We start from the raw sequence: 23,178 nt of genomic DNA, 5'->3' as shown, positions 1-23,178 counted from the left end.
GTACATGGACAGATACTGTACATAAAATAAATTTTACTTAAAACAAAAACAGGACCAGTATTTTAAAGATTTAGTTTTTGTGTGCAAACTAAATGTACAAATGCCTCCCCAATGAATCTACACGGTGAAAAAAAACAAAGTTTAATTAACTTGAATTTGCCGTAAATTTCAAGTTTCTTGACTAGTGAGAAATGGCTAGAAGTTATTTTAAAAATGTAAGTTAAAATAATGTAAGCTAATGAAACTATTTTTATAATTTATAGCAACTTCTCCCTAGTCAAGAAAGTTGAAATTAATTGCAAATTCAAGTTGATTAAACTTAAAAACATAAGTACAAGACATTTTTTGCAGTGTGGTTCACAATCAAGTTTTATTTTTTAGTATGCATACAGTGAAAAGTAGAGGTAGTTAAAGTAGTATTTCATGTAAAATTATTTAAATTTGTTCCCTCCATCTTAACATGCTTGTACAGCAAACTCAAAAGAAAAGATGAATGTAGGAAGTTGGGGGCCCAAATAAGGAGGGCCACAAAAGAAAAAGCTGGTAATCACTGATCTAGGACATGAAAGACAAAACACTTAAATATCCAAAATCATTAAGTCTTAATGAAACATATTGAATTGTGTGCGTCTCTGGGTCATAAAAAGGACCTAAAACCAGAGCTGAATGCACACTACTTGAAAAACACCTCAAAATATATACAAACAGGCACATTTAAGAATATCGTGACAATATTGATCAAGTGATGAGTCAAAGCACAGCGTTTATTGGTAAAAATTTTGGAAACTCAATGTTGCGGTTTCCAAGATGTCATTATTATGGTGCGCTTTGAACATTTAAAAAAAATCAATTAAATCAAATGCAGTGAACAAATAAAAAAAAGTTAAAAAAAATGTTCTTATGTGAACACTTAAATTTACATCCTTGCAACTTACATCCTTGTCATACTATTTACAAAACAAATAAAAAGACTTAGTAACATTTGTATTTACAATTTGTACATAGAAGCCAGAGACTGCCCCTGCTGAAAAACAAGCACAAGACAGGACGCGTTATTGAACAAGTTAATAAAAAAAATTATATTTTTATATTATATTTATATATAAAAAAATCTTCCTTTACTCACCTATAAGCGATTCAGGAGTTTATTGTGGATGTCTTCGTGTACTTGATTGTAAATTTCATCTTTCGTTTTCAAGCCATCAAGGTATTCTGATGAATCGGATACAACAATTAATATCCAATAAGAATGTGAATTTTTGATTTTAAAACATACTGTCGAAAAGACAGATGCATACCAATTGGCAAACCACAGCTCTCCATTTCATTTTTGTGTTTGAGGTACATGGGCCACACATGACCGTCAAAGAGGCCGGGAGGGTCTGGGACAGTATAGTTCCTTGTACTAAAAGAAAATCAAATAGAATTTAATCCAGTTGTCCACATTTAATACAATTTAATAATGTGTTGGGTTGCTTTGCCATCTTAACACACCTTCTCCTGTATTTGCACTCCTCGTATGGGATGGTTATGTAGTAACATTTGTCAAACACATCCACCAAAGGCCTGTTTGAGGAAGGACAAGATTTTAATGTTGGCCTAAATGTTCTGATTAGAGAAAAATGAAACGCCCCGTTACAAAATTAAAGAACATACTCTGGAAATGCGAGCAGACTCTCTAACTGATTACATGTACGAGGCTTAAACTGTACGTCAGCATTCACAGACACATGCCCCACTAAAACTCCTTATCTACACCCATGCAGAGCGTCACATGACCACCCCAGACTACTTCAAGCTGTACAACTTATGCTTCCTCCATATGTAGACATGGTATCAAACATTGCCAGAATCTAATCTTTGCCAAAGAGTTCATAGGGTTCAGTCCTCGAAATGTCCTACTCACTTGTAGTTATACAGTAGAAATCCTTCTACGATAAGTATGTGCATTTGGCTCTCAGTGTCTTCCATCTCAGCAGCCGGGGTCACGGGTACACCATGAGAACGGGCGAACTTGACTGGGTTCTCGATCCAGCCCTTGATGGTGTTCACCATGGCCTCCATATCTAAAGAAGTGATCACTACAAAAGCAGAACAAGAACTTTCAGTGAATGACTAAAATTGTGAAGCAATTTAATTTTAATACGTTTACGACAAAGCCACAACTGTAGGCAATGGAAATGAGTTGGAAGGGACAATTAAAACCTTCGTTAGAGACAGGGCGAGGCGAAGAATGAATTATTTCACTCCTATGGTAATATATTCTTACCATCCCACTGTTTAAAGCCATCCGCTCCGACCGCTATCAGATCCGGCGGCTGAAATAACAGTGACCAATAAAACACTGCAGCAACTCTCATCATCTACAGCTACAGCCAGACTGCTGATCTAGAATCAGGTCTTGCCGGTTGTAACCTGATAAATACAACTTAATAGATGGGAGCAAACTGATCTTGGATCAGACCTTGAGTTTTTACACTATATACACATGCTACTAATGTTATATATATATATATATATATATAGCTAAACCTCACTTTTAACAGCAACATTTCTGTATATAAAGTAGGCAATTACAAAAAGAAAAACAAAAAGCGTAAATAAAGAGTATTTTACTTGTAAATTTAAAGAAGAACTTAGAATTTAGTTGTAAATTACATGCATGTTAAACTAAAAACAAAACGACATGCTTCTTATAAGGAAATGGTGACTACATTAAAATAATAAGTAAATATTTATTTATATATCAATACTATATCCGTTACTCACCTTGAAAAAGTCATCCTGGTGAACCACACAGCAGTTTGGTAAAGCTTTTATTAACCTGTTCGTCAAGGTGGTTTTACCACCATTGGTCACACTAGAAATAAAATTACAATGTGTTATTTTAAAACAATACACAAGAATTCAAAGAGTTGAGAAGCAAAATTGGTTAAAATGAAACTAAATATAAAGTATTTAGGTTAGACGTGTACGTCTGCACGTTTATTCAAGTAAAATGGCGGGATGTTTCACCAGCTGTTTTGTGAAAACAAACTGGCTTATGCTTAACGTTACCATATTAGTTAGTTTCATTTTCAATACAATAACAAGTCACCTACTTTTAACGTTAAAATGTTTTTAAAAGCGACTTGTAACGTCTTTAAAATACACAAATACGATGTTTATTTGTATTCAAGGTGATGGTGGCTAGCCAAAAACACGTCTTATAATCCACATCACAAATATAACATTGGCGAGAGAATTCATAAAAATGAAAGCTGTAAACCTACATTTAAAACAATTAAAAGACATGTTTAACAGATGACTAAAGTGAATAAGGCGGTAAAGACCGTTAAAACGGTTTAAAACTTTCGGCGCGCAAAGGATTTTAAATCTCCCGCTCAAACTTTAAACACGCGTTTAAAAGCTCGCGATTCTTTAAAAGCCTTTTAGCATATAATGAATGAGAATATAACGAACACAACACCTCACTATATCCACTATATTAATAACTTAACCTCAAAACTCTGAAAGTACATAGCTAGAGTGACTAATACAACTAGTTAAAGACAATGTTATTGTTGTTAAAAGTCACTTACCCTCCGATTCCAATGATGTACTTCATTGTTTCCGATCCTGTTACTTGAAATATTACAATTTCAAACCGTAGAAAGTCTCAAATATAATAATATAATACGAACTTTGTGCTGAAATAAATCCCCTTCTTATCTCTGAAGTCACCAACGCGCTTTACGAACACACTCGCACGTGGCTATATAACCAAAGCATACGTCATGAGAGGTGTGACCATAGCGCTCGACCAATCGTGTTCCGCGCAGGAAGAACATAGTGACCCTGTGAGTTGAATTCATAGAAGTAACAAAACTTTCAGTAATTTCTAGAAAAGTTACAAATGTACAAAAAGTTATTAAATGATATTATCACATAAAGATGTTACTGTACATTAGTATTTTAAAACAACATTTACATAGCCGTCATTTGTGCCTCCTTTCAACTGATATCTGTGTTTAAAAGATTGCTAAATATGTCATCATGTATAATAAAATGTAAATAGCCCAATAAAGGAGTGAAGATTCCGGTTGCGTTAAACTGTGTATAGATCAGATTAAGTGTACTATTACATGTAATGACATTCATTCCTATTATACCAGCTTTAAAAGGCAGCGTGTTCATTATAGGGCTTTAAGGGTGTTATCCTGGAACCCAGAGGGGGTTTTATGGATATCATTGAATGTATTCACACACATTTAGGTTAAAGGTGATAAGATGTCCCATGGACATAGTAATTCAGCGTAACACCATGTTCCTATGTATGTCATGCAGGACAAATGGCACTAATGCTGGGTGAATAAAATATGTTACACTATAACACACATATATTGTTTTTCAAGAACATTGAATGCCCTTCAATGACCATCAAAATTATATATAAATTTATTTATATTTAGATATTATTATATAATATTTATTTTATATACTAAATGTTAATATTATATTAATATTATATAATAAAGCATGTGTGATTTAAAGCCAAATAGTCAAAACTTTTTATATAGCAAATGTTATCCCTTTAGCATTGTTTCCTTTCACCAAACTAGCTGTGACTAGCCTATGACGGTGAGGGTCATTCTTTATTTAGCATATACAGAGTGTGTGACTGGTCACTCAGTCATAAAGACCTCTGATATAACAGTCAGAAAGTCAGAAATAGTCAAGTCATGGGACGAGACGTTTGTGGTCATTATGTACAATGAGATTAACTCTTATGTTTGGATTCAAGACTTCTAAACAATTGTTTCAAAACTTTACATGGTATCATTCTGTGGCTCAAAATACTTATATAGAATAAATTATTGTTCATATACATATACAACATTTTGATTTTTGCTAATGGTAGAAGTATTTTATAGAACCAAATAATGAATTAATATAAACAATATAAACTTTATAGACATACACCAGAATGTTTAATATTGAATCATAGGGCAACAAAATTACTGCATGTAAATGCCAAACAATAATGTTTTCATCAGAATAACATGACTCGCACTTATAATTTACAAAAGCTTAATAAAATAAGATTAAAACGTTCCAAAACCAAGCAAACATAAGCAAAACTGAATCAAGTTACATTCGATCAGGGCTCAGACACAGACAGAAGTACAGCGGGAGAACAAAAGTTGTTGCAATGCTCATAATAGACATGCACCACCAATCTTAAGCAATTTTAGGCAGTTGACAAACAGGTCAAGATATAGATGACATCAAAAAGCAGGGAACAGCCTATTTAAAATCAATAACTGCTATAGGAGGCCACAGTACAATGCAGATGGTATATCTGCTCGAAGATCCTGTGTGTAGCCCCATCTGCTGGTGCACTTCCATACCTCTTAAATTTGTGCCTTTAAAAACGAAAGTGAGCAGGTTCCTCCCACTTTCATTTGAGTTGTCTTCTTTGTTGCTGATCTGAGACCAGTTTTAAGTCTAATATATGTATTAATATATATATTATATAAGATATGAAAGATGGTCCAAGATCAGCATTAAAGAGTGACAACAACAAAACAGGTTTTACCAACACCACCAGCAGGCTTTCCCGCTCAGTGTCCAGGAGCTTCAACAGTTGTTGTCCTGTAAAACAAACATTTTTAACTCATATAGTAATTATTGCGCGAAATAAAAGCTTTGAATGCAACATTTAAAGCATAATAACTAGGGATGCACCGATATATCGGCCTATAATTGGTCCCACTTTCCCACTATCGGACATTTTTTTTCAAAAACAGCCAATGTCGATCAGGCCAATTATATCCTAACACTGCTAGGATTTATGACGTAATCATTTAAAACAAGGGATAAAAAGCAAAACTATCTGTATCTATCAAATTGGTACTGGCACAGAATTGTGGTATCGGTTCATTTCTAATAACAACAGTATGTGTTCACCTCTCTGGATTGGTCACGGTCTGTTGCTGTTCATGATGCTGTTGCTCTTTCTGTTCCTGCTCCATTCTAAACAAAACAAAGCATTGTTGGTTAAAATGTTGTGCTTGACTTTTAAAGGCAGGGTGCATGATCTCTGAAAGACAATATTGTCCTTTAAAATCACATAAACAAACACGCCCCACCCCAATAGAATCTGGACCTTCTTTTGATAGACCCGCCCCCACACATACGCAACCCAGGCAACGATGTTGTTAAGTAGACACGCCCCTTAATGCTGATTGGCTACAATGTGTTTTGGTAGTCAGCCCGACTCTCTTTTCCAAAGCGTTTTTCATAAATCGTGCATAAGTAGAAGTATGCAGTGTTGGGGAAAGTTACTTTTAAAAGTAATACATTACAATATTAAGTTACTCCCCAAAAAAAGTACCTAATTGCATTACTTAGTTACTTTTCTTTTAAAGTAATGCTTATGTTATTTTTAAGTTACTTTTGCATTACTTTTGCGTTACTTTTTCTTACTTGGCTGAGGCTTGATGTCTTTGAGTGCATAATTCTATGTTAATATGTTCAGTTTAATTCAGTACATTATTTTATTTTTTAAAATTATTACTTTTTTAAAAAAGTAACTCAAATATTAATGTGTACATTTATAAAGTAATGGTTACTTTACTCGTTACTTCAGAAAAGTAATATTATTACGTAATGTGCGTTACTTTTAATGCGTTACCCCCAACACTGAAAGTGTGTTTGTAAAATCTACTTAAATGTCCAAATTTAACTAAAGTTTAATAATGGGATAATCTATACCCTGTCCGGGAAACTGCCCCATAGTACTTATAGATCACTGTAATATATTTTATATTTTAATAAACTTGTAGCAAGGCATTCTGGGATTGCCTTCTTCGTGAAGCATACATGTGATACTGACTTTGAAGTTGACCATAGGAAGATGTACAGTATCTTACATTTAGTGTGTTTTGAGAATATTGGGGATTACCTCGCTTTTATTCTCTCCTCTTCAAACCTGCAAAGAGCAAATTAAACACATAAACTACAGTAGTATCACATTGCACGTTTGGTCAGAAAATCAAATATGTTTGTTTCCTCCTTACTGTAAGACACACTCTGGGATCTGAATATGATCCATTGGGACGATCTTCTCCAACTCTTCCAGACTGTGCACATAACGAATCTTATTCATGAACTTCACACTGCAGAATGACGTGAGAAAAAATATTATTCACGAATATATCGATACAAATCCTAAACTTGTATTGTTAAATTGTATTTCATTTATTATCCAGGGTGAACGTTATATGGTGATGTTACCTAATGAAGGGTTTGGAAATAGCCAGGACGGTTCGGATAAACCAGGAGGGGTGTGTGATGATCAGAGACTTCAGGTTTTTCCTCAGTCTGAACATAAACGTTACATAAGCAACATCTAAATAATCTATTTAAAAGCATTTTTTTTAAAAACTTACCTCCTGTCAATCATCTGATAGCATTTCTTTAACCAGCTAATGCCTGGCATTTTACCGCGAGGCGTCCCTCCGTTAATATAGATGATCAGGTAGTCCTCCGCCACCAGCATCTCCAAACTGCTCACCACATACCTGATTGAAAGGTGCGAGGAACAGAGCGAACGTGTTTGGGTTAAACACTTCGAGGTGTTTCTCACACAAAGCCATGGTTTCAAGAAACTTTTGTAGACCTATATATAAATATATGGACATACATACACTATATAGACTTGCACAAAATAGCACATGAACTGCTTATATATAACCTGATACTATTGATGATGTTGTGTTGTCATTAAAAATATACTGCTGGGCAAAGATTAATCACGATTAATCGCATAATAAAATAAATTAATATTAAAATAATATTAATAAATTAAATAAAAATAAAATATTTTTTTTGCATAATATATAATTATTATGTATATGTAAATACACACACATTCATGTATGTATTTAAGAAACATTTACATGTGTAAATATATTTATTTATATTTTTATATTCTATATATAAAATTATATATAAATAAAAAAAATCTGTAATGAATATATGTATGTGTGTGTAGTTGCATATACATAATAATTACAAACAGTTCACACACATATATTATGCAAAAAAACACCTTTATTTTGTATGCGATTAATCGCGATTAATCTTTGCCCAGCACTATAAAAATATCAAACAAAAGTACTTTGATAATAATTAAATTATAATTTTCTTACAGGAAGAGGTTTTCCATGAGATAATGATAGTCTGGACAGCTGCTGTCAGGAAGGTAACAAGCCGAAAACACAATGATAGCGTTCAGACCCTCACCATAGTACCCTAAAAACAAAAGACATCTCAAAATGCAGTGATGGAGGAAGACATGAACTATCTTCAAAAAGACCTGAGGTACCTCCATGTGATATGACGCGCAGATACGGTCGTATGACCTGCATGTCGATACGGTGTTCCTGTTCACCTATGATCACAGTCCTCCACAGACGACCGTTGGCGCCGGTCCCATCCGCGCCATCTCCATCAGTGTCGCTGTCAGCAGGAGGAGGTTTGGCCGAGGCCACAGGTGTGTCATCTGAAAATCATGCATCCAAACTGTTTGTATATACTTTTCACTTATATATAAATCTAAAGACATGAAGCACATTCCTTACCCTCCCACTCCAGGTCATTACCATTGGTGATGAACTCCAGGGAATCCGACTCATCCGGGGTCTCGATATCGTCCACGTTAATATCCAGATCATCAGGGGTATCCAGAAAGTCATCGGAGAGCAATGAACCTTCGCTTTGATCCAGAGACAAATTCATGTCTGGGGCCACCAGCGTACGTCGCTTCCGATGGGCCCCGTCCCCTCCGGCTCCACCAATATGGAGAGAGTTCGGGGGAGCTGGGACATTCGAAATAGAGGAGAATTAGAGAATTGGAACATAAACAAAATTATACTTCGAAATGGGTAAGTGAAAGTCACCTACAAGTTTTCCCATCACTCAGGGCGCAGGAAGACTCCATGTTTGCAGGAAGTGACCTAGCAAAGAATTCATTTTAGTATACAATAATATTCAAACAAAAAAAAGTCATATGGGTTTAAAATGAATGATGGATTTTTGGGTGAGCTGTTCCTTTAAAATGGGATCAGATAAATAGCACCATGTACCCCGGGGGTCCTTACACAGACAAAATGTTAAAGAGTGGGGGTTGTTAAAGCTGACAGGGCCTGCAGCTGCTGCTTTTGTGCATGAAAAGATGCTTTTTAACCTGCAGAGCATTTAAAATCAAAAGGGTCACCACATCAACAAAGCAAAAATAAACTAATGATGATCACAAAAACAAAACTGCACAAGATATTTATAGTATAAGTACTAATATATTTATGAATATATGACAACTACATGAATCATAGTCTAAATTTGGCATTGTGTTATTTATAACACACTAGCGTATCATCCATAGATGTTCATCAGATTTATTTTTTTCACATTGAAAGTTAATTATAATAGAATAGTGAAGCATCCAAATATGTTTCAATTAATACAGATCTAACAAATTGTGTTGTTTCAGCAAATAGCTTACAAAGACTAACACCAACAACGCACATAACAGAGATGCTCTAACGTACCTGCTGCCAAAGACGAACAAGGTTTCTTGCTGTTTTCTTATTTTGGGATGTCTTACTCAACGCACTCGTGAAATCTCATTGTCATTAAGCTGTTTAATATTTAACAAGCATCACTTCCAGTAATACAGTCGTGTGTCTTCTAAGCCTCACCTCCCTCCATTTTCCTGGTGATGCTGCTTGTGTTGTTGGCCGCTCGCTGCGTCACATGACGTGGCTCGCATCCATTTAAGGAGAAAGCTGCACCTGCTCCCCTCCGCATCCATTCAGCATCTCACAGAGTAATCGCTGACCCAGTGATGCTCTTTATATGTTATGAATAGGGATGCTGAGACAGGGTCAGAAGATAATTCAGAGCATTTGTTCTGGAGGCTTTGGGGGTTTAACTTCTTAATGAATAAATGGAAATACTCAAAATACTAAACAATGGTGGGGAATAGGAGAAAGCTGTGAAATATGATAAAAATAATTAACTAGCCATTATTCTCTTCATCAATTTAGTCTTTGCTGTTTTCATAACACTAAAGGCTCATGATGAACAGGGCACATGTTATTTAGGAACATCAACATCCCATGAGCATGAAACACAAAGGACACATTGAAATGTGAAAATCTGTTTATCCATCTAAGCACATAGGTGGCGCTAATGTACAAGAAATATCTGTTCATTTTGAAGGCATCTCTATGTTGCATAACATAAATGTAATTTTAATTTGACACAAGAATTACTATAATTTATATTAACATGTTATTTTGTTTGCTATATTTGTAATGAATATAAATTTATTACATCCGTTGATGTTCTTTAGTGTTTGGTTTTTGACTTTATTTTAGTACGTATTACTTTATTTTGTTTAATACTTGATTCATTTTGATAAATTATTTTATTATAAAATTTAAATTATCCTTCACCTACTTCAGTAGCTGTGGTCATCTTCACGAGGCTGTGACACACGGATTGGCAATGACATTAAAATATCGCGAGAGCGAGTTCAAAGCACTACTTGCGATAGTATGATGTCATATGCTCATCTGTCTGCGCAGCGCCCAGTGTATACGAACTACAGAAACTGTAAAAACCTACTGTCAATCATAAAAGTGCGATTTCCAGAACAGGGAACACCACAATCCCAATTAAAATGCATGTTTGAGCTACCTTTATTTAAAAACGATGTTTTGTCTTAAGATGCTTATCATGTTTTTAAAGTTTTTTTTTGTAAAAACTACTTAAATATCCTAATATAACTAAGGCCTAATCCTGTATGAATCTAAAACCTGTCAGGGGAAACGGCCCCAAAAAGTACTAAAATATTTGTGTGTGTTTTTAAAGAATTTCTTATTTTAATTCCTTTATTTGTATTTATGTCGATTTATCAAACTCGTTTGTTTACAACTACATGCAAACATTTAATGATTCTTAAATTATTAAAGCACTACTTTCATGTTACTTATGTATTACTTTATGTTATTAATGTATTTGGAAAGTTAAATGTCAAAGGCAGACACACTGCACCATCAATAGTCACAGTTCAAATATGAAAATACAAAGAAGTATAAGGAATTAAATAATTAAAATTAATGAATTAAACAGAAGGGAAAATAAATAAATAATAGTACATTTAAATAAATAATAAATAAAATATTGTTAATACAAGGGGTACAAATAATTATTGTGTAAGAAAGATTACATTATTTACTTTAGTAATTTCATTAATTACTTTATTATGTTATGTTTTTATCCCGAAGATGACAGTACGTCACAGCGACGTGTCGATCACGTGAGCGCCGCCGCTGCCACTGGTGATCTAAGATGGCGGCTAGTAATTATTATGGATTCACACATGCAGCCGCTGCAGCCACCGGCCCGCAATACAGGTACAAAACAAACACACACAAAACACACAACGGCACATATGCATTATTACAGAGTTTGTTAAATACGGCGTCTTTTTAATGCCTCGCGCCTGAAGGCCAGTGATCTCTGTTTGTTGTCAGAAATCAACAACTGTTGTTTATTTATTGATGTATGTGGTGTATTTGCACGACATGCACCTTTACAGTGTTTTACAGTAATCATGCATTCGTCCTTGGATATGTCATGGTTTTTTTAAAGGAAATACATTTGTCTAAAACCGCAACTTGACTGGTTTTACTTAAGCACCCACATGTGACATTGGACAATTTGTGTGTGGTACAGAATTAAACAGTGTTTTAAAATGCAAACATTCATTAAAACTTACTGGTAACTGCTTACACCCAACAGTACGCAGGATTATTGACAGTTTTGCAAATGCCTGTAAATAGGAGAAATGAGTTTTACCAGACCAACATACATAAACAAACTTTGAGCTTTATATTGAATGGGAATTAGACGAATGATAGGTGGTAATTTGAATATTTTACATTGGTTGACAATGACAACACATTTTGTGTCGATGCATCTACTATTATTTTATATATTATGTAATATTAGTCTAATCTTATTAAAACCAATGTACTTCGAATTCTCCAATTCCGTCTAGCACACAGCCGCCCCCTGCATATACCCACCCAACCACGGGCAGCTATAGCGTTCAGCCCGCCCCAGGTGTGGCCCACGCTGTCACCGCCTCCTACCCGGCACCCACCGCCCAACCTGTTCGGCCGGCAGCACCTGCCCCCTATCCCACTTACCAGACCCATCCTGCCCCCAACTATGGGTACCGGCAACCTGAACCTACCCCCCAACCGACGACCACCCCTCAAACCTACCAGGTTTTAGCAGAACCGGTATGTAACATCTTAAGTTGAGACCTTTTTCAGTAACTAGTAGTCCGAAAATAATTCAACGAATCATGATTTGTTATTCCCCTACGTAATAATAGGAGAACTATACTTATGGACGACCTCCATCAGTCAGTACCTATGACAACAAGCAGTATTTTCAAACAACCATCGCACCTGCACAACGCACCGCAACAGATGCCTACTTCCAAACAGGTGCGTATGGATTTTTGTAAAATAATGTTGCAGACACAACTGCCATAACAACCTATGCATTGCCATTTCAGGGTTGAAAAGTGTCTATAGCCCCGTGAGTACAGCGTACAGCCAACCCCCTGTTCAGAGGCAGGTCGCGACTTTAAAACCACCACCTGCTCCCAGCTCCGTGTCCTCGAGCTACACGATCTACCCAACGTCCACCAGCGTGCAGCAAACTCCAACCCCGATATCCACTTACACCCCCAGTTCTTCCTTCAACTCTACAGCTGCGACGTCTTACTCTGGTAAGAGTGTATCTGCTTTCAAAAATAGCCAGCGAGTGTCATCTTTGGTTTAGTCTAACAGCGTCACATTTTTTGTCTCCTCAGGCCATAACTATTCCAGCTATGACTCTAGCGGTTACACGTCCGCTCCGTCGTACTTCCAGCCGGCCCCGCAGCCCCAGCCACAACCCCCAGTGCAGCAACCGCAGCAGGCTCCCCCGCAGCAGCAGCAGCCGCCCTCCAAACAGCTCACCAACTCCTCCTGGAGCAACACAGGGGGACACACGGCGTCCAACCCAGGGATTAACGCATACAAAAAGCCAGCGTTTCACCAAAACAAGATCCAGAAACCCAAAGGCCCACCTAAACAGCCTCAGCTGCACTACTGCGACATCTGCAAGATAAGCTGCGCTGGCCCACAGGTGAGCAATTTTGAGACTTGTCTTAAAACGTTGAATGAACATTTCTCAACGTCATCTTGAATTGACCGGTTTCTCTGTGCAGACGTATCGAGAACATCTGGAAGGACAGAAGCACAAGAAGAAGGAAGCGGCTCAGAAAAGCGGCAGTCAGGTGACTAACGGATCTCGTGGAGTCCAGACGCAGCTGCGCTGTGAGCTGTGTGACGTGTCGTGCACCGGCGCCGACGCTTATGCTGCGCACATTCGAGGAGCCAAGCATCAGAAGGTTAGTAATTTGTTATCAAATAGGGCTGTAACGATTAATCATGCAAATGCGCGTTTTCTCAATGAATGAATTTTAATAAATTACGGTAAAATCCCAGCACATTCGAATAGGGGGGCGCTCTCATGGGCTGCGTCCGAAACCGCATACTGTATAGTAGGTACTGAAAAAGATGAAGTACCTACTTACTTGGCGTTAAAACAGTAGGTACTGGATAGTATGAATCCGGGTAGTATGAATGAGATTCGGACGTACTACATTCGCCATGTTGCTACATCACGTGACATACGTCGTCATCACGTCATGTCATTTCAGCGCGAAAACAGCCGCGTGCCTCTTCTTCTTCGTTGGATAACTCCTCGTCCGGGGCATCATGGGATAGTGAAGCGTCCATCGTATGCACACTGCAAAATCTAACCGGAAGTAGTAGGTCATCCGGGTACTTTTCGCATACTGTTTTTCGAATACTATGTATTCGGACATACTACTCGCCTCGCCTACTGCTTTTCGCGTACTATATAGTATGTAGTAGGCGGTTTCGGACGCAGCAATGCAGAAACACCCTTTGTGCCACAGAAGAAGTACCATCACAAACGCAATTCCAGGAAATGTCTATAGGAATATTTATATCGCTGTTCTTCAAATTGTTTCAGGTATTTTCATGATAATAAAGAATATTTTGAATGATTTTTATTTAACAAGTGTTGCTTTTTTAAATGCACGTTATAAACGACTCCGACTCATAATGATTTTAGATTGATAAGGACTTCCTACTGACCAAATGCCGTATTACACGCACAAGCTGTGCATGAAAGAAAGAATCGCAGCCTTGCGATTCAGAATCAATTTCCGACAGGCATTTTTAATGGGACATGCGATTAATCGTTACAGCCCTATTTTTATAGTTGTCACATGGGTCTTAGGTCTCCAATATAAGATGATTTCTTGGACCTTTCATCAGGTGGTAAAGTTGCACACTAAGCTAGGAAAACCCATTCCATCCTCCGAGCCTGTTTTCGTGAGCTCTACCCCTGTTACGGTGACGTCAACGACTACTGGCAAAACATCAGCTGCGACGGGCTCCACCCCTAGTGCCATCACGCAGAAGACGTCAGCTCCATCCAAACTCATGGCTGCCCCTGTGAAGAAACCTACGCCTCCTAAAGTTTCTTTCATCGGTAAGCAAACTTTTCAGTCTCCATTGCGAAAAAAACAATAATCTGTCAAATGTGTTTATTTTTTGTTTAGCAATACTTATCAGGTGGATCAATTGTCGGGTTTCCATCCAAACTTGAAGTGAATCTTTTCAAAATTCACAATAAAAGAAGCCAAACAAATGCTAATGCTAATTAGGTGCGTTTTCATCAAGTTGTTTGAATGAATGACTGTGGTATTGGTAACCTCGTAAGCAACTGTAAATAAAACAAAGCATGGTTAGAAAATGGAGACAGGACTGCATTTAGTTACGATTGGGCAATTTATAAATTGACTAGCAGTGCAGCTTGTAATCGCCAAACCGAATGCTGTGCACAAAAGAAGGAATGTTGAATTCTTGATGCAGGCACTAACTGCAAGGGCATTGCGAGGACGCCAAGCCCCATATATGGGAAAGAAAATGACAACGGAAACAGCTAGACGATCAGTCACGTGGGTTCAATGATCACTACGTCAGAATTAATTCGGCAAATACATTTCAATCTCCAATTATTCGCATTTACTCGCTGAGAACCACCTGAAATGAGCGTAAAAACTTTTATTATATTTTTATTCGAAATTTGACGTTTGCATAACTTGTTTTTTATGCAATACTTTAAAATGTGCATACAATTTTTCAGCTAATTATAAATTGCTGATTTTTTTAATGTTAAAACGATGACCTTTTTACAGTGCCAGCAGGCAACGCTATGATCACAGATATTAATGACATCACTTCCTCTTTTGTAATTCCCTCAAAGAACAAATGCAATGTCCAGTTAACTTGCGTCATCTATGTGTAATTCTTGTCATTTTCGCATGATGTCAACATTGCTCTTGCTCAGTCTTTGGTCTTTCTTCCTGTTAAACTGTGCTTCATGATTTTCAGTGCTTTGTTGTTCGCGATGTGTCTAGACAAACCCACACAAGATTGTGATGTAATGTTATGAAACGTGATTTATACGATTTAATCAAACTGTCTTAATATCAAAGTTTAAAATCTTTTAAAATCTAAGTTCAGAAAACAAATTGTTCCTTTGTTCATTAAATGTTCAAAATTCTTCATGAAATTCAAAGTATCTGCGTATATCTAACGCTAAGAACATTAGTAACAAATGCGTTATTGATGCTGAATTTGTGTAAATGTTTTCTCTAAGCGGGTAAAACCTCCGCACCAGCCCCTTTGAAGATCGAGGAGCCGAAGCCCTCTGTGGTCAAGACGGACCCTATGAGTGATGATGATGATGCTGATGGACAGGGAGCACAAGGAGACATTCAGCCCGTCGGACACGACTATGTAGAAGAGGTAAGATGCTCAGTCACATGAGATCAACGGGGAAGATTCAATATCAGGGATTCCAAAGTCATGAAAAACCTGAAAATGTCAGGGAATATCTTAAAGGAATATTCCACTTTCATAAAAAGTGGAGAAATCACGTAACTATTTTATTAATAATAAGGCTTATTTTCGATTTCAGGTTCGAAATGACGACGGCAAGGTGATTCGCTTCCACTGTAAACTGTGTGAATGTAGCTTTAATGATCCGAACGCTAAAGACATGCACCTGAAGGGTCGAAGACATCGCCTGCAGTACAAGGTATGATGACAACATCATGCATTCACTAAAACTTTTTATTCTGTTTATAACTTTTTCATTTGATTATTAATATATTCATTTCTACATAGTTTTTAAGGTAATATAAAATTTACATTTTATTTTGCCTGGTTGACAGTGGCTGGAGTTATTGACCGTAGATTCCTTTCTAAATATTTTCTAGAAAAAAGTGAACCCCGATCTTCCGGTGGAGATCAAACCTAGTAATCGAGCAAGGAAACTTCTGGAAGGCAAACTGAGAAAACAGAAGCAGAAGTCCGTGCTGAAAAGACAACAGGAGGACGAGCAGCGTTGGCACATGGAGATGAGGTCACCATCATTATTTCATACTTAGATATCTAGCAGAGAGTGTTGTAAATGTGCATAGGTGTTGGTGTGTCGGTCTATTGTATTTCTGTGTCCTCCTGCAGGAGGTACGAGGAGGACTTGTACTGGAGGAGAGTGGAGGAGGAGCAAATATACTGGGGGGAGCAGAGGCGCAGAATGGCTCCGCCTCCTCTCATGGGCCACCCCAGCATGCCCGTGCCACCCCTATTGGTATGTTCAAGCAACGATTGCAATCCTTATGATCTGTACACACACCAAACACGAAACATCGCGTTCCTCGCTCTAGATTACTCGCGGGATTTAACTTGGTCTCATGCAAATTTTAAACTTTGGTTGAATATTTTCAACTTGCACGATGTGTTTGAGGCTAAAAGCGCATGCTTTTGCCGAAATTGCGACACCCAATTCGCGTCACTCCCATCGTCCCGTGCATGTGTGCGTCTATTATTCGTGTCTGTAATCTGCTTGCGCAAATCTTTGAATTCGTTTTTGTGTAAACGCCCCATTACTCTTCTACAATACCACAATGTAACATTTTTATTTCATGGTATGAATATTTAATGGTGCTGATATTTGAAAAACAGTTTTTTTGCAAATTAATCTGTTAATTTATAGGCCGTACGGTTGAATATTTTTAACTTGCACGAAGATCGCTTTGAGGCGAGGCGAATCGCTATCGCACTGCCCAATTCGTGTTACTTCCATTGCCCATGCGTGAGTGTGCGTCCATTATTTGCGTCCATTATTATTCATGTTTGCAATCTACTTGCGCAAATTCTGAATTCCTGTTACTCCCATTGCCCACGCGCGAGTGTGCGTCTGCTATTTGCGCGTCTGCTATTTGCGCGTCTGCTATTTGCGCGTCTGCTATTTGCGCGTCTGCTATTTGCGCGTCTGCTATTTGCGCGTCTGCTATTTGCGCGTCTGCTATTTGCGCGTCTGCTATTTGCACCCCATTACTCTTCTGCAATACCACGATGTAAAATTTTAATTTTAATGACTATTTAAATGTAATGATATTTGACAAAGTTTTTTGCAAATTAATCTATTCATTTAAAGGCCGTACGCCGCCCAGATTCGCCCGATGACCGACACATCATGGCCAAACACTCGACCATCTACCCTGGGGAGGAGGAGCTTCAGGCCGTGCAGCGAATCGTCTCGCATTCTGAGCGCGCCCTGAAACTGGTCTCTGATTCGCTGCTGGAGACTGAGGGGTCGCCAGTAGATGACAAAGAAGCAACTGACAAGCAGTGAGAATCTATTCCTCTTACTAACTAGCTGTTTGTATGGTTAACTTGAAACTTGAATGTTTGGTTTTGCGTCTGTCGAGCAGATCTGAATCTCAGCCTCGTGTCCTGAAAGGAGTCATGCGTGTTGGAATTTTGGCCAAAGGCCTCCTGCTCCGCGGCGATCACAACGTTCAGCTCATTCTGCTGGCGGATAAGAAACCGACCATCTCTCTGTTGAAAACCATCGCTGAACAGCTGCCCAAACAGCTAGCGGTGAGATTTTAAGATATTATTAGCGTCTTTTGTGCTAGTTGTGTGAAACTTGCTTGTGAAGATGGTGGTGATTTTTGGAAATGCATTACTGCACGACTGAAACTTATTCGCTGACATAAAGTCATTACTGATGGATCTGTGGTAAGACACTCAACAGAAAATCAACATATCTTGTGCTTTATAAAGTTAAGGAAATGTAAATGTTTGAGGCTACATTATGAACCTCCGAATAGAAATTTAATATGCATTTAACTGCCAAAATAAATGTCAAACTCATTTTATGCCAGGTCTCCAGAGGCTTCAGGAAACCTTTAAAGTGTTTGGAAATAATTTAACTTTGATTTTCATGAAAGCTTCTCTTCAACATTGATTTGTTAGTGGTTATTTTAGCATCTTCATTTAATATACTCCTCTCCAAATTGATTTATTTCATGGTCCAGAGCATATTAGAAAAGCAAGAGATTGTCGTGAAAATGTCCTCTACACCAAACCTTTACTTCAAAGGCCATTTAAAGGTTTTTCACCAATGCATGTGAAGCATCTTCTCATAATGACCTACAGACCAAAATAATTTACTATCATATTAAAAATGATAAATAACATTGAATATATCACTTCTTTCCTGTATTTTGGCAGTTATATGCATGCTGGTTACGATAAAGGAAGGTTGTTATGTGAAGACGGAAATTGCGATGACAAAACCACAGGAAATCTGATGTCAATTTTTAAAGCACTGCAAATATCTGTTGATGTTTTAAAATAACTCCTATGCAACTGGGCTTCACATTTATGGTTGACATGTCACCCAAGTAAATATTTGGTATATATTAAGCATTATTGATTTTGGCTAAAATGACGTGAGACTTCCAGCTCACCCGCAGAGTTAAAATAATAAATGTGTTCCAGTTTATGTGCCGTAGTTTTGCTGATCTTTAGTTTCACTGCCTGGTTACGACACCTGTAACCTACAGAGAGAGACTGGGGCGTGCGTTGTAATTCGAGTATATAGCCCATTTACCACCATCATCATAACACGCATCAACTCTCAATCCCCATGCATTGTTATCCAGTTAAGAAACTGTAATTGTTTCTATTGAAAGACACATTTTTTATATAAAGACCCCAGCTCCTGTATTTAGCCCGTCGTCTCCTCTGTAGTAACACACAGTGTCCTTTTAACCGGCAGACCTTTTCTGAAGATCAGTATGAGGTGCAGGTACAGCCCGAGGAGGCCAACATCCTGATATTTTCAAGCAAGGAACCAAAAATGCAGGTGACCGTCTCTCTTACGTCACCGGTGATGCGAGAAGACCCCGCACCCAACATGGAGAAAGGTTAGAGAACCCCTGCTTTACGTCCACAGCACCATGTGTGTTCCCTTGTATCAAAAAATGAAATATATATGGCTCTAATATGAGCATTATTAAATAAGGGTCTGTCCATACAAAAATTGAATTGGCCTTTCTGTTCATTTTAACCCCCCCTTCCATGGTTTTTGGTTTAGCACATTATGTGCCCATAATTTTACATGATTTATTGGAAAGTGTTTCAAAAACAGGATCTCTGACCTTTCTTTAACACTGTGGCACAACATTGGTTGCGTAATGAGTGAATGAAGTCTTAACTTCATATATGTAGGTGCATAAATCTAAAGGTTTTTAGATTTTCATACTGATCAAGGTGTCTGTAAACTAGGGGTGCACCGATATATCGGCCGATAATGCTTGCTATGCTTCTCAATGAATTACAGTTATATGCCGCTACATCCAAAAGCCAGAGGGCGCTCTTGTGCAGAAACTCAATATGCGCTTCAGACGAGTAACTATATGCACGCAGCTATGACACGCAGCTCAAGGAAATGGCTTAAGGATATATTTATATTACTGTTTTTTAAACCTTTTCAGGTATTTTCATGATAATAAAGAATATGTATAATGATTATGTTTGACGAGTTGCTTTTTCAAATGCATGTTATAAAAGACTCACCTAACAGTAATTACTAATCAAAATCCGTAGTGCAAGAAATAGCTGTGAATATTATCGTCTGTGTGATTCAGAGTAATTATCGGCCACATTTTATTTGTATATATCCCCATTTATCGGTGCACCCCTACTGTAAACTAAGGCTGCATTCACACTGAAGCATCATGAGTTTTGTATAAATTATAATTGTGGGAGTATGAAATCTAGGTAGGGATGGGACGATAAATGCTGATACACACTAATAATACCTGGTCAATAACGATTCGGAATCGCACACCCGATATAGGGGATTATGACGCTGATATGTAGTTCTTAATTTGTTGCAAAATGTAATGAAGTAAAAGTCAAAAGTATGCACTATAGATTCTACTTAAGTAAAGTACAAATGCATGGAAAATTTAACTTGCATTCCACCACTGCCTAACAGGATGTTAGATACCTAACCTGACTGCGCCAGAAGTGGACATGCACAAAGTTAACAAGTCCGGCCCACGAAACCCTCAAGCTTGAAAATCCCCCATTATGCACAGCTTTTTCGTGTACTTTGGTTTTTGAGTTCTTTTCAATCTGATAGTTTTTTATTTTGAGTCGTTTATAACATGCATTTGAAAAAGCAACAGTCGTCAAACATAATCATCATACATATTCTATATTATAATGAAAATGCCTGAAAAGGTTAGAAGAACAGCAATATAAATATATGTTTAAGCCATTTCCTCGAGATGTGTGTGTGTGTGTAAATGGAGGTTCTTCGGTGGCCCATATTGAGTTTGTGCACGAGAGCGCCCTTTGGCTATTGGATGTAGCGGAATTTTACCGTAATTCATTGAGAAGCTCAGCAAGCATTATCGTCCGATTTATCAGCCCATCCCTAAATATAGAAGTCACTTCTAAACTCATCGGTAAACCGTAAACAGAAAGATGTGATAGTGGTTAAACACCATTTGGTATTCGCTGCTTTTGACATACAGGTGTACAAAAACATTTGTCACTCCTGAAATTCAGATGGTTTATGGTGACAACAACAACAATGTAAATGTTTGACGGCCACAGAATTTTTCATTGGCAAACTGAATTATGATCTTACTCAAATGCGGAGTGACACCCTTTTTATCTGCAGTGTGAATGTGGCCTAAACTAGTTTTGATGTCTTTGTTATCCCAAAGTATCTGAGTTTCTCAAAAATATTTAAATTATAATCTCATGACTCTAGTTGAAGCTAGTTGTGGTTTTTGCTCTTTTTACACCTTTTGGTGTTTGCTATTTTTGAGAGTTATTTGTTTGATGTGGTTTTGGACACACCAAATTAATAACAAGTAAAATCGTCACGGAATTTATTAGAACTGAGTACAAATGTGTACAAATACAGGTGTTACTTCTAAAATTTGGATGGTTAATAGTTGCAAGAATTTGCGATTTTTACAGGAAACAGAATTTTCCGACCAGTTAAATGCATGTGACAAATGGGAGGGGCTTATAAATGCACATACAGCCATGCACATTTTACTTTCACTTTTGAATTAGAGGCAGTTGTGTAAATGCAGCGCTTGCATAGGCTGCGTTAAATCACTTATGAATCAACGTGCAATGCGAGATCAACAGGTGTTTAGTTAAATTCTTGGGGTGCCACTCAAATGTGGATTGACACCCTCTTTATCTGCAGTGTGAATGTGGCCTAAACTAGTTTTGATGTCTCATCCCAAAGTATTTGAGTTTCTCAAAAAATATAAAATTATAATTTTGTGTCTCTGTGAAGCTAGTTGTTGTGGTTTTTCTCTACAACACTTTCAATTGTTATTTCCTTCTAATTCAGCAGTCACATGTCTTAATCTGTTAGGGTTTTTTGACCACATGTATCAACAAACCCTTGCAGTTCTTCCAAACTTAATATTTTTTATCTACATTTTCTTCATAACATGGTAGATTACAGTAAAATTTTTTAGGAACCTGGGTATGTGGAAAGCCCCTCGCCTTGTGACACTTCACTGAAAAAAGTTTCGACACTGCTTTGTTTAGTTTTGGTCATACTACATTAGCCAAAAAACTACTCTGTTTACACCACAGTTATTTTAGATGAGGGGATCCATGATTATTCTTCTGATATCTGAAGTCCTGTGTGTATTTTTATGTAGTCCCACAGAAAAACCCTACTGACGTTCTCAACAGGATCAAGTGCCTTGAGTATTTAGCGGCTCTGCGTCATGCTAAATGGTTTCAGGTAATAAGACAACTCAACATTCCATAGACAAATCTGCCAAATTAAGAGAAATTCTTATTCCATGTACCTAGTAATAAAATATAATATATATAAATACTTTATATGTCGATTAAATATATTAAGTGCTTATAGTTGATAAAATATTACATTAGTATCAAGTAACGGGTTTGATCCACAGGCCCGGGCGAATGGTCTTCAGTCATGCGTGATCGTTATTCGGATTCTGCGGGATCTGTGTCAGCGTGTGCCTACCTGGAGCAAGATGCCCGACTGGGTCAGTCAAACATCAAGTGTTAATCTTGCACCGTAACGCGCAGATTTAATTTGGTAAACAATGGTGATATTGATCAAGTAGTTTTATTTTCTCAAAGGCCATGGAGCTGCTCGTGGAGAAAGCCATCAGCAGTGCATCCGGACCCCTCAGTCCTGGAGAAGCTCTGCGGAGAGTTCTGGAATGCATCGCCACTGGGATTCTCCTGCCAGGTAGGATAGGATGGCAGTCGAACAGATCTTAAAGCGATACTCCAGCCAAATATCAAAACTACCCACATATTGTACTCACCCTCAATCAATCCGAGATACATCTGATATTTCAGATGAACACATTTGGGTGATTCTCACGAAATCCATATCTAGAAGGTGTCCAGCATCAGAATTTTTAAAAAGCCCTTAAAGCCAATTTTTTTTTGCACATATAAGATTAAGGTCTGAACTCGAAGTATTATTTTTAGATGATTTAAAAATTTTCCTATAGAATTATTTACATTTTTTAGTATCATTATCAAAAATGATCATTACCGCAACGTAATATTACAT

The 23,178-nt window shown here is 37.5% G+C and overlaps 3 protein-coding genes across 7 annotated transcripts; 1 reads left to right on the top strand and 2 right to left on the bottom strand.

Annotated features, from left to right (window-relative positions):
- Nucleotides 1-351: 351 nt before the first annotated feature.
- Nucleotides 352-3,752, bottom strand: mibp (muscle-specific beta 1 integrin binding protein). Of its 3 annotated transcripts, none has more exons than XM_065266009.2 (8): nucleotides 3,582-3,752; nucleotides 2,770-2,860; nucleotides 2,270-2,318; nucleotides 1,907-2,081; nucleotides 1,495-1,566; nucleotides 1,299-1,405; nucleotides 1,127-1,212; nucleotides 352-1,024 (listed from the first exon to the last, which is right to left on the bottom strand). In XM_065266009.2, the coding sequence occupies exons 1-7, from the start codon at nucleotides 3,605-3,607 to the stop codon at nucleotides 1,127-1,129; spliced, it is 606 nt and encodes a 201-aa protein (XP_065122081.2). In that variant the 5' UTR covers nucleotides 3,608-3,752; the 3' UTR covers nucleotides 352-1,024. The 3 variants fall into 3 exon arrangements, with proteins under 3 accessions (XP_065122081.2, XP_065122082.2, XP_065122083.2); XM_065266010.2 differs by having other exon boundaries at nucleotides 352-1,021; XM_065266011.2 differs by lacking the exon at nucleotides 2,270-2,318 and having other exon boundaries at nucleotides 3,582-3,649.
- A 1,190-nt stretch (nucleotides 3,753-4,942) lies between these two features.
- On the bottom strand, nucleotides 4,943-9,799 carry atcaya (ATCAY kinesin light chain interacting caytaxin a). 3 transcript variants are annotated; one of them, XM_065244346.2, is made up of 12 exons: nucleotides 9,594-9,799; nucleotides 9,132-9,232; nucleotides 8,950-9,002; nucleotides 8,628-8,864; nucleotides 8,372-8,548; nucleotides 8,196-8,298; nucleotides 7,434-7,565; nucleotides 7,279-7,365; nucleotides 7,062-7,160; nucleotides 6,947-6,973; nucleotides 5,950-6,015; nucleotides 4,943-5,634 (listed from the first exon to the last, which is right to left on the bottom strand). In XM_065244346.2, exons 3-12 carry the CDS (start codon nucleotides 8,984-8,986, stop codon nucleotides 5,604-5,606), a joined length of 996 nt encoding a protein of 331 aa, XP_065100418.1. In that variant the 5' UTR covers nucleotides 8,987-9,002; nucleotides 9,132-9,232; nucleotides 9,594-9,799; the 3' UTR covers nucleotides 4,943-5,603. The 3 variants fall into 3 exon arrangements, with proteins under 3 accessions (XP_065100418.1, XP_065100417.1, XP_065100419.1); XM_065244345.1 differs by lacking the exon at nucleotides 9,132-9,232; XM_065244347.2 differs by lacking the exon at nucleotides 9,132-9,232 and having other exon boundaries at nucleotides 8,649-8,864.
- Nucleotides 9,800-11,358: 1,559 nt separating this feature from the next.
- Nucleotides 11,359-22,774, top strand: zfr2 (zinc finger RNA binding protein 2). Its single transcript, XM_065244339.2, has 16 exons — nucleotides 11,359-11,465; nucleotides 12,113-12,359; nucleotides 12,455-12,569; nucleotides 12,641-12,856; nucleotides 12,941-13,257; nucleotides 13,340-13,522; nucleotides 14,481-14,697; nucleotides 15,871-16,019; nucleotides 16,192-16,311; nucleotides 16,493-16,638; nucleotides 16,740-16,866; nucleotides 17,716-17,909; nucleotides 17,993-18,161; nucleotides 22,277-22,362; nucleotides 22,541-22,636; nucleotides 22,734-22,774. Exons 1-14 carry the CDS (start codon nucleotides 11,401-11,403, stop codon nucleotides 22,331-22,333), a joined length of 2,322 nt encoding a protein of 773 aa, XP_065100411.1. The 5' UTR covers nucleotides 11,359-11,400; the 3' UTR covers nucleotides 22,334-22,362; nucleotides 22,541-22,636; nucleotides 22,734-22,774.
- Nucleotides 22,775-23,178: the final 404 nt, after the last annotated feature.

Source organism: Paramisgurnus dabryanus, chromosome 24 (assembly GCF_030506205.2).
Source record: "Paramisgurnus dabryanus chromosome 24, PD_genome_1.1, whole genome shotgun sequence".
Lineage (NCBI taxonomy): Eukaryota > Metazoa > Chordata > Actinopteri > Cypriniformes > Cobitidae > Paramisgurnus > Paramisgurnus dabryanus.
Note: the sequence above shows the minus strand (reverse complement) of the source record. Positions and strands in the feature narration are given on the sequence as shown.

What these genes read in the sequence shown, in the direction of transcription:
- mibp (XM_065266009.2), bottom strand. Translation starts at nt 3,607, where the DNA reads ATGAAGTACATCATTGGAATCGGAGG. An exon ending in TACATCATTGGAATCGGAGG is followed by an intron (nt 2,861 to 3,581) that starts GTAAGTGACTTT and finishes TTTTATTTCTAG; the next exon opens with TGTGACCAATGGTGGTAAAA. An exon ending in TGGCTTTAAACAGTGGGATG is followed by an intron (nt 2,082 to 2,269) that starts GTAAGAATATAT and finishes CTGCTTTTGTAG; the next exon opens with TGATCACTTCTTTAGATATG.
- atcaya (XM_065244346.2), bottom strand. Translation starts at nt 8,986, where the DNA reads ATGGAGTCTTCCTGCGCCCTGAGTGATGGGAAAACTT. An exon ending in ATTTCCAAACCCTTCATTAG is followed by an intron (nt 7,161 to 7,278) that starts GTAACATCACCA and finishes GTCATTCTGCAG; the next exon opens with TGTGAAGTTCATGAATAAGA. An exon ending in ACCGTGACCAATCCAGAGAG is followed by an intron (nt 5,635 to 5,949) that starts GTGAACACATAC and finishes TTTGTTTTACAG; the next exon opens with GACAACAACTGTTGAAGCTC.
- zfr2 (XM_065244339.2), top strand. Translation starts at nt 11,401, where the DNA reads ATGGCGGCTAGTAATTATTATGGATTCACACATGCAGCCGCTGCAGCC. An exon ending in TCCTAAAGTTTCTTTCATCG is followed by an intron (nt 14,698 to 15,870) that starts GTAAGCAAACTT and finishes GTTTTCTCTAAG; the next exon opens with CGGGTAAAACCTCCGCACCA. An exon ending in GACACGACTATGTAGAAGAG is followed by an intron (nt 16,020 to 16,191) that starts GTAAGATGCTCA and finishes TTTCGATTTCAG; the next exon opens with GTTCGAAATGACGACGGCAA.